The sequence below is a fragment of the Empidonax traillii genome, unplaced genomic scaffold, assembly GCF_003031625.1.
Source record: "Empidonax traillii isolate 1590-97213 ecotype Southwest subspecies unplaced genomic scaffold, ASM303162v1 scaffold2301:size47502, whole genome shotgun sequence".
NCBI lineage: Eukaryota > Metazoa > Chordata > Aves > Passeriformes > Tyrannidae > Empidonax > Empidonax traillii.
The window spans coordinates 19,268-29,311 of record NW_020957494.1 but is presented as its reverse complement, the minus strand read 5'-3'; the positions used below and the strand labels follow the sequence as shown (position 1 = coordinate 29,311).

General features: G+C 58.8%; 1 protein-coding gene across 1 annotated transcript in view; it reads right to left on the bottom strand.

Annotated features, from left to right (window-relative positions):
• Window positions 1-10,044, bottom strand: part of DYSF (dysferlin) — a gene marked incomplete at its 3' end in the record, with an annotated part of 46,095 nt that overhangs the window by 17,737 nt on the left and 18,314 nt on the right. The window contains exons 7-22 of the mRNA XM_027909673.1: window positions 8,595-8,723; window positions 8,416-8,478; window positions 8,249-8,299; window positions 8,131-8,161; window positions 7,593-7,708; window positions 7,106-7,232; window positions 6,723-6,826; window positions 5,963-6,031; window positions 5,843-5,886; window positions 5,671-5,753; window positions 4,718-4,759; window positions 3,830-3,945; window positions 3,406-3,519; window positions 1,988-2,165; window positions 1,205-1,329; window positions 109-243 (exon numbers count right to left, since the gene is read on the bottom strand). Coding sequence (XP_027765474.1) covers window positions 109-243; window positions 1,205-1,329; window positions 1,988-2,165; window positions 3,406-3,519; window positions 3,830-3,945; window positions 4,718-4,759; window positions 5,671-5,753; window positions 5,843-5,886; window positions 5,963-6,031; window positions 6,723-6,826; window positions 7,106-7,232; window positions 7,593-7,708; window positions 8,131-8,161; window positions 8,249-8,299; window positions 8,416-8,478; window positions 8,595-8,723 — 1,527 coding nt within the window. The remainder of the gene's footprint in view (window positions 1-108; window positions 244-1,204; window positions 1,330-1,987; window positions 2,166-3,405; window positions 3,520-3,829; window positions 3,946-4,717; window positions 4,760-5,670; window positions 5,754-5,842; window positions 5,887-5,962; window positions 6,032-6,722; window positions 6,827-7,105; window positions 7,233-7,592; window positions 7,709-8,130; window positions 8,162-8,248; window positions 8,300-8,415; window positions 8,479-8,594; window positions 8,724-10,044) is intronic.

Below are 10,044 nucleotides of genomic sequence, written 5' to 3'. Positions count from 1 at the left end.
TGGGAAAAAAAGGCAGGGGAAAAAAAAGATGGGAGAAAAATAGGCTGGGAAAAAAAAGGGAGATGCAAACTTGGTGGTCCTTTGCAGGGAAAGCAATCCGTGCAGGACAGGGCTGGCTCCGAGGTGGCCGCAGTACCTGCAGTCGGCAATGACATCGTCCAGCAGTTGGTTCCCCAGCGCCTCCAGCTCGGCCGGGGAGCGCTTGGACTGCAGGGCCAGCTGGAGCTGCTCCAGGTTGGCTTCCTGGGGGAGAGGTGGGGATGAGGAGCTCAGTTCAGCAGGGAACCCCCAGAACCAAACCCCACACCCAGGGGTCACTCCCCGGGATCAGAGACTCAACCCTGGGCCCCCACCAGGGCCCTCCACCCCCAGCTTAGAATTCCAGGGGAAACAAAAGGGAAATGCAGCAAGAAATCCCATAAATAGCTCAGGAGCTAAAGGAAGGCCCCATCCCTGGAAGTGTCCAAGGCCAGGCTGGATGGGGCTTGGAGAAACCTGGGATAGTGGGAGGTATCCCTGCCCATGGCAGGGGGTGGAATGGGATGGGCTTTTAGGTCACTTCCAAACTAAACTATTCCAGGAGCCCCTCTGCTCTGGAGCCAGGCTGGGAGAGCTGGGGGCGTTCCCCTGGAGAAGAGAAGGCTCCAGGGAGAGCTGAGAGCCCCTGGCAGGGCCTAAAGGGGCTCCAGGAGAGCTGGAGAGGGACTGGGGACAAGGCATGGAGGGACAGCACACAGGGAATGGCTTCCCACTGCCAGAGGGCAGGGACAGATGGGATATTGGGAAGAAATTCTTCCCTGTGAGGGTGGGGAGGCCCTGGCACAGGTTGCCCAGAGAAGCTGTGGCTGCCCCTGGATCCCTGGAAGTGTCCAAGGCCAGGCTGGACCAAGCTGGGCTGGTGGAAGGTGTCCCTGCCCATGAAACCGGATGATCCTTAATATCCCCCCCAACCCAAGCCATCCCATGACTCCATGCAATCCCTGCCCTCCCAGCCCTGCAGCAGGGGCTGGCAGGACAAAGCCCCACCCCGAGAGGGTAAGAGCGGCCCCATTCCCCCCATCACCCCCTGGGCTGAGCAGGACACTCAGAACACCAAGAGGATTTTCCCTCCACAGCCCAAGAGCCACCAAAGCCCGAAGCTGAGGTGGCCTCTGTGCCCTCCCTGTGCCCAGGAGGGGGGCAGCAGGACTCTCAGGACACTCACCAGCCGGTGGGCTGCGTGCAGCAGCAGGTTCTGGGCGTCGGTGCGGCAGCTGATGTCCTCCCAGTAGGACGACAGCACCACCACGGGCTTCACGTTCCCCCAGGGCAGGTAATAGTACTGGCACCCTGCAGGACAGCACTGCTGAGCTGGGGGTAACGGGACACCCACCCCTCAGGACAGGGGATGGAGGAGGGCACAGCAGGCTCTGGGCAGGAGATCCTCTCTGAGGGGGTTCTGCAGCCAGAGGGTGGGGATGGTGCTGCCCAGAGCCCAGCGAGGTCCAAAGGGACGTGGGTCAGGCTGCGTGGATGTGGCAGTGAAGTCAGACACCAGCACAACAACCCCTCTGGGGTGAGGACATCCCACAGCAGGAGCCAGGGAACGGTTATCCCAAACACTGGCTCTTCCCTGGGAGACAAACGGGCACTGGGAGTGCCACGGGGGTCCCAAAAACCACCTCAACCGGCACAGAACTGAGAGCAGTCCCAGCTGCCCCGCTCCTCCCCACTCACATATTCCCCAGGGCTGAGGTGGGAAGAACCTCTGGAGTCCCCCTGGTCCAAGCCCTGCTCAGGCAGGGTCACCTTCAGCAGCTTATCCAGGATCACCTGGATACAACCCCTGGCTTCCCATCCCTGCAAGTGCCCGAGGCCAGGTTAGACGGGGCTTGGAGCAACCCGGGCGAGTGAAACTGGATGAGCGTTGAGGTCCCTCCCAGCCCGCTCCACGATCCCATGACCACATCCCGCTGGGATTGGAGCACCCCCAGGGACCGAGACTCACCATCGAAGACAGCCCTGCTGTACTGGGTGGTGGAGGCCAAGGGCAGGCAGGTGTTGTCGAACTTGTTGCCGTAGTTGCCGATGCTGACCTCGAACTGCACGGCGGCGTCCACGCCCTGCAGCATCGTGGCCGAGTAGAAGGCGGCGAACAGGGAATATTTCCGGCGGCGCAGGAACTTCTGCAGCGGGAACAGGAGCGTGGACGTGGAGGACAGGCCACCACTGCCCTCCTGGACACCCATCCAGAGAGTCCAGGGAAGGGGCTGGAGCAGCAGGAGGGGCTGAGGGAGCTGGGGGGGCTCAGCCTGGAGAAAAGGAGGCTCAGGGGGGACCTTCTGGCTCTGCAATCCCTGACAGGAGGGGGGAGCCGGGGGGGGTCGGGCTCTGCTCCCAGGGAACAGGGACAGGAGGAGAGGGAACGGCCTCAGGCTGTGCCAGGGAAGGCTCAGGTGGGACATCAGGAGGAATTTCTCCCTGCAAAGGGTGGTCAGGCCCTGGCAGGGGCTGCCCAGGGAGGTTTGGAGTGCCCAGCCCTGGAGGTGCCCAAGGCAGGCCTGGCCGTGGCACTCAGTGCTCTGGGCTGGGGGACAGGGTGGGGATGGGGCACAGGGGGATCCATGGGCTGGGAGGGCTTTTCCAGCCTCAAATGATCCTGGGATTCAGGGACCCTTCACTGCCCCAGCACACACAGCTCAGCGAGGCCTCCAAGATGGGAATTTCTTTGTAGGGCAGAAAACCACACTTTACAGCACATGAATTTTGGGGGAGATATTTAGGAGAACCCTGACTAAGAGAAGACCACAACTTCTCATGGAAAATGCAGCTGAAAGGTGAAAAATGAGGAAAAGGAGCAAATGTGGGAAAGCACTGGTGTGGAGGCAAATCCTCCTCCATGGGACCTCCCAGCCCCTTCCAGGGCCTAAAGGGGCTCCAGGAGAGCTGGAGAAGGACTGGGGACAAGGGATGGAGAGACAGGACAGGGGGGAATGGCTTCCCACTGGAAAAGGGGAGATTTGGGTAGGATATTGGGAAGGAATTCCTGGCTGGGAGGGTGGGCAGGCCCTGGCACAGGTTGGGCAGAGAAGCTGTGGCTGCCCCTGGATCCCTGGAAGTGTCCAAGGCCAGGTTGGAGCAACCTGGGCCGGTGGAAGGTGTCCCTGCCCATGGGAACTGGATGATCTTTCAGGCCCCTCCCAGCCCAAACCATTCCATGATTCCATGTTCCCCATGGTCAGCTCACACCACACAGCAGCTCGGATGGATCAATCCTGACACTTTGGAATGGAATTCGGCAGGAGGCACCTCCAGGAGCTCCCCAACCGTGGGACCCACCCAGGACCAACTCCCACATCCCTTCCATTGTGTCCCACGTGCCCACAGGGCCGGACACCCCCCAAAACCCCCCGGAGAGCCCATTACCTCCACCCTCAGGATGTCATCCGCAGGGATATCCTCCACCTTCTGCTCCATGTGCTCCACCAGCTTGGTCTCCAGCTCCACCAGCATCCTGCCACGGTAGGCAACTCCCTCTCCCTTGGGACAGAGCAGGGAGAAGCGTCAGGATCCCGGCATTCCCTCCCCACGGACCAGCTGTGCCTTTGTTTTTCCAGGAGCTCCCTTGCGGAGGACAAAGAGCGGGCAAAGAAGCTTCGGCGGGTGATTCCCGGGTGGGAAGCTCCGGGAGCAGAGCGGAGCCGGGAGGTTTGAGGCAACGGGAATAGCCAAGGAAGAGCAGGAATCACAGGCCAGGCTCCTGCTGCCGGAGCCAGGCTGGGTTAGGAGCGGCTGGGCAGGAGGAGCTGCCGGGTTAGTTGAGGCCACGGCGCGGAGCAGCCGCTGTCACCTTTCCCAGATTGAGGCTCTCGTAGGGATCGGGGAATCCCGTGAATTCCCGGGGGCTCCCGTACAGGTTGATGTAGCAGGGGCCGAAGGTCGGCAGGAATCCGAGCCCGTCATCCACTGGGAATCACAGGGAGAAGCCATCAGGGGGGCCCAGCCACGGCCCCGGGGAACACGGGGGGCTAGAGGCACCGAAATGCTGAGGTTTGTGCCCAGCTGGAGCCCTGTGAGCACTCACCTCAGGGCAGCACACAGACACGCTGGGGGGGCTGTGTCCCGGGAAAAACGGGAATTCCCAGCCCCAGGAAGGGTCCCCAGGGAAGGGGGGACAGCAAGAGAGGGGGGCTTGGACAAGAGGAAGAGTGACAGGGTGAAAGGACACGGCCTCAGACTGCACTAGGGGTGAGCTGAGGTTGGATATCGGGAAAATTCCTTCCTGGAAAGGGCTGTCCAGCCCTGGCACAGCTGCCCAGGGCACTGGAGGTGTCCCCATTCCCACAGGAATTTAAAATCCATGTGGATGTGGCACTCTGGGACACGGTCAGGGGGTGGCCTCAGCAGTGCCGGGGGAATGGTTGGACTTGATGGATCACAGGGATTTTCCAACCTCACCAGTTCTGTGATTCCTTGAAGAGAATCACCCCTTTCCAGGGAACTCTGGGCAGGAATCCTTGGCAGGGCTCTGCCCTGAGCTCCCCGGGCCAACAGGGGCACCCCAAAGGGCAGGGGAGCCCCTTCCCTGCTCCCACAGAGCAGGAGGAGGCCAAGCCAGAGCCATTCCCTTCTCCCAGGGTGCCCAGACTGAACCCAGCTGATCCTCCCCCAGCCCGGACACTGAACCAGTAAAACCAGTCCCGAGCAGCGACCAAACTGGGACGATGAGGGGACGTACGGTCTGAGGCCTTCAGGGGCTTCGAGGGAGCAGGAAACTCATCTGGGGCACAAAGAAAGGCAGAGAGGTCAGGAAAAGCTGGAAGAGGAGCATGGAAAAGGGATGGAAAGGCACAGGGAATCAGGGTGGGTGTTTCTGGGCTTCAGTGCCAAGAGACAGGAGAGAGACAGAGAGGGAAAGGGAGAGGCTGTCACGTGGAATCATGGAATGGTTTGGGTTGGAAGGGACCTTAAAACCTATCCAGGGACACCTCCCACCAGCCCAGGCTGATCCAAGCCCATCCAGCCTGGCCATCCCGTGTCCCTGGGGATGTTCCTGGTGGGGCGGGGGGTCCCAGGGCACCCGAGATGCCCGAAGGCAGATGGGACATTCCCGGTGGGATCCACATGCCAAGGAGGTGTTGGCAGCAGGACAGGCTCATGCAGGACGGGGCAGGCTCTGCTCCTGGCCCTCAGCAGCCCCAAAACTGTCCCCCTGGCACAGGTGACAGTGTCACCCTGCCCATCCCTGCCAGTGTCACCCAGCCCATCCCTGCCAGCACCTGAGGGTCCTTGGAAACCCCCTGGGACTGGGGACAGCCCGAGCTGGGTCTGTGAGAGCTGGATCCCACCCTGTGACAGCCCCTAAATCCCCCCTCAGGAGGAGCCACCAGTGGGGCCACAGGGTGGATGTGGCATCTGCCAGCTCTGGTGACACCACCGCTGTCCCCAACCCCACAGGGGACCGTGGCCACCTCCAGGAAGAGGATCCAAACCTCCAGCGCTCCTGGGGGGACCAAAGACCTGCCAACCCCCAAAGCAGGACCGGGTGACCCCCAGGACCCCGTCCCACGCGCCCAGGCAGGGACAGTGACAGCTGTGACACCCCCCAAGCCACCACCAACCTCCAGCCACTCCATGCAGAGCTGCTCCATGGCCATGCATCCCAAATCCCAGCCCCCTTCCCGCCCTTACCCTCCAGCTCCCCGCCGGGGGCCGAGATCTTGGACATGGCCAGGAAGGCGGTGCCGATGACGTCGTTGTGGCTCAGGCGGTCCCTGGGGCAGGACAGGGGACACCGTCACACCGGGGGTCCCTCCGTGCCCACCCCGCTGCTCCGGGCACGGGGAGCCCCCTGTGTGCTCACCAGTCGGTCACACGGATCCTCATTCGCTCACACATGGACGGGAACTGGGAAAAGAGCCGGGAATGGTGAGGGATGGGGGGGTCAGGGCCTGGGGGGGGTCCCGGGGACACCAGTGCTCACCATGGCCGGCACAGTCAGGCACTGGTTCCACTGGGGGTTGGCGTTCTTCTCCAAGATCCTCGAGTAGAGCTGGAGGGGCAGGATGGAGGAGGGAACAATCAGTGCTGCTCACACCACCTCGGGAGCCAGGAAGCCTCGGGATCCCCAAAATCCCACCTCCATCCCAAGGGTGACCCTGGGGCCTCTGCAGCCCCCTCAGTGCAGGAGGCAGAGGATGTTGTGGGATGCTCAGGGATCTCCCCAGCTGAGGACCACCAGAATGATGTCCCAAGCCTGTGTTTCCCCCCCCCAGATGGTGTTCCCATGGGAAGATCCACGGGAAGGGGAGACTTCCAGCCCCTCAGTGCTGCTGTGGCTCAAAGGGCAGCCCATGGGATCAGCCTCTCCAGACTCTTTGTGAGGCAACAGCACCAGGAAGAGCCAAGAGAAGAAACTGCTCTGATGGCACCACACGGATCCCAGCATGTCACACACACAGGGATAGGGCTGGGAATGGGGCTGTCCCACTGCCATCCCATTCCAGGGGCCCAGGAGCGACTGTCCCACTGCCATCCCATTCCAGGGGCCAGGAGGGACTGTCCCACTGCCATCCCATTCCAGGGCCCAGGAGGGACTATCCCACTGCCATCCCATTCCAGGGGCCCAGGAGGGACTGTCCCACTGCCATCCCATTCCAGGGGCCCAGGAGGGACTGTCCCACTGCCATCCCATTCCAAGGATCCCGAGGACCCCCCCCAGGCCCTGCCCAGGCAGCACTGACCGTCCTGCCGGCAAAGCTGACTTCCACGAAGGGATCCACCAGGTTCTTCCTGTTGCTCTCGAAGCCGAAGATCTGCCGGACGTTGTCCACGACGGCGTCATCCACTGGCAGGAGGAGGGGACATTAAAGCCCAAGGAATTCCGGGAGCAGCGTCCTCGTGGTCCTGGCTGTCCCACCGGCTTTTCCATCGGGGAGAAGCTCCCCAGGTGGATAAAACCGGTCTGCACCAGCAGGAGACCCATGTCCCAGTACAGCACCACTGGTTGGTGTCTGCAAGGTCTTTGGGCCAAGGCTATGGATAATTCCCCCCCCTGAGCCCCAGTTCCTCCCGGGAATGCCGCAGTGCCAAGGGATCCGGGGCGCTCCGAGAAGCAAACACCTACTTTGGGGCAAATCCTCGGCTTTGAAGATCCTGAGGCAGAACTGGGCCCCCCGCAGGGCGACCCCCGTGGGGCGCAGCAGGTTGGCCTCGATGTCCTCCTTGTCCTCAGACACCTCCTTCTTCTCCAGCTGCAGGGGGACAGGGCGAGGGGAGAGCTCAGCCAGGCTTCCCCACAGTCCTGCAACGAGCAGAAGAACCCCCAGAGAGAGAGGGGTTGCCCCGGGAGCTGTGGATTCCCCATCCCGGGAAGCGTCCAAGGCCAGGTTGGACGGGGCTCGGAGCAGCCTGGGGTATTGGAAGGTGTCCCTGCCCGTGGAACTGGATTTAAGGTCCCTCCCAGCCCGAACCAGGCTGTGAATCCATGACAAAAAACAGCACTTTGCCCCCGAAAGGGAGGGAGATCCAATCTGCAGCTTCCCTGGGAAGAGACAGGGGGTTTGGCGGCCCAGGGAGGTGGAAGGTCCCACGGGATCCAGGGGGATACTCACAGGAGCTTCATCTCCAGGCCCCAGCACGAAGACGCTGACCTTGAGGTAGCCCTTGGCCCCCGCGGAAAGATCCTCTGGATCGGAGAGCAGGAGCCACTTCCTGAGGAAAGCGTGTTCTGGGGGTGGGAAAGAGATGGAGAGCCCTCAGCCCTGCTCCAAGGATGCTCTGGGAAGGGGCTCTAGGATAAATACCAGGTTCCTTTATATAGAACAAGGGAATATGTCAGCTGGAAGGGATGTGGGAACAGGGAAGGAATAGGTTGCCCACAGGAGCTGTGGCTGCCCCTGGATCCCTGGAAGTCTCCAAGGGCAGGTTGGACGGGGCTTGGAGCAACTCGGAATAGTGGAAGGTGTCCCTGCCCACAGCAGAGGGTGGGACTAGGTGGGATTTGAGATCCCTTCCCACCCAAACCAGCCTGGGGCTCCCTGGTGATGGACACAGGGACACAGCCGGGTTTGTCCATGGAAGAGCCGCGATTTGTGTCCGCCTTTCCCAACGGTTGGCCCCCAAAAACAAAAGGGGTTTCCCAAAGCTCACTTGGCTCGGAGTAAACGGATTCCACGTCCATCTGCGGGATAGAAGGGAATTCCAGAGTTCATCCCGTGGGTCAGTGTGGGGGGAAAAGGGGGAGGGGGACGGGGAGGGAACACCGTACCCGGAACTCCCCGATCACCGAGTCCGTGCGGAAAGACCGGGAATCCACCACCTGGGGAGGGGTGAGAACACGGGAAAACAGTCATTCCAGCCCCGATCCGCCCAGGAGGGAGGATCCCACGGCGTGCCCACGTGGGAAGGAGGCGGATCCCGGGGATCCCCACTCACAGTGATGAAGATGGGGGTGTCAAACAGCTCGGCCGGCGACTCGAAGACATTGAAGAAGAAGGTCTGTGGGAAAGAGGGATCGGGCTGGGGGAGCTTCCCGGCCTCTCCCAAACCCCCAGCTCCACAGGATGGAGCCTCCCGGTGCTCCCAAGCGGGGCTGGAGCGGGAATCCCCCTCACCTCGTCAAAGAAGGGGCTGTTCCCCTTGCGGATCCGCGTCCTCTTGGTGTGTCCGGCCGCCGTCACCTTCACCACGGGGCGGATGTTGGTCCCGGGGAGCTGCCGGGCCTCGATCACCCGCACCCGGATCTGGGACACACACGGGGGGAACAGGGATTAAAGACAGCCCCAAAAACCTCCCAGAATCCCACCTCAGCCGAGGGGAAATACACCAAATCCCGCTGCAGTTTTAAACGGGAAGGTAACTTCAGCTTTGAGAAAATTAAGGAGATTTCAAGCTTGAAATTTAAATTGAATTTTTGAAAAATTTAGGGAGGTTTTATGTTTGAAGTTAAGTGGATTTTTTCCTTTTAAATTCGCATCATTTTAAGTTACAAATTAAATTGGATTTTTGAGAACTGAATTAAATTTTAAAGTTGGCGTTAAGTTTTTAATTTTAAAATTAAATTTTTAAACATTTTGGGCAATTTTAAATTTGAAAGTAAATTGAATTTTTAAAAATGTAAGGCGATTTTACATTTGAAATGAAATCTAATTTTCCTTTAAATTTGCATCATTTTAAGTTAGAAAATAAATTGGATTTGTAAGAATTGCATTCAATTTTAAAATTGACATTAAACTAAATTTTTAAAAATGTAAGGCAATTTTAAGCTTGAAATTTAATTGAATTTTTAAAAATTTATTGCGGTTCTACATTTGAAATCAAATGGAATTTTTTTTAAAATTCACATAACTTTAAGTTAAAAATTAAACTGGATTTTTAAGAACTGAATTAAATTTTAAAGTTGGCATTAAATTGAATTTTTAAACACTTAAGGCAATTTTAAATTTGAAATTAAATCGACTTTAAAAATGTAATGCAATTAAAATGCATTAATTGCTATTATTAATAATAATAATAATTATTAATTACTAATTAACGCTTCGGGGGCACCTGTGAGGTGCTGAACCCTCCATAGGGACAAACTGGGGTGTTCTTGAGGGATTCCAGGGGAGCAGCTCATTCCCATCCCACTGTTCCCAACCCATCTCACCATTCCCATCCCATCCCATCACTCCCATCCCACCCCACCATTCCCATCCCACCCCACCATTCCCATCCCACCAACCAAACATTTCCATTCCACCACCCATTCCCATCCCATCCCACCATTCCCATCCCATCCCACCATTCCCATCCCATCAACCAAACATGTCCATTCCATCACCCATTCCCATTCCCATCCCATTCCACCAACCATTCCCATATCACCCATCACTCCTACCCCACCACCCACTTCCACTCCATCCCACCAAGCATTCCCATCCCACCCATCCTTCCCATCCCAACCCTATGGAAGGTTGGGACCCACTGACCCACCACTTATTCCCATCCCACCACCATTCCTATCCCACCGTCCATTCCCATCCCATCCCACCGTCCATTCCCATCCCATCCCACCATCCATTC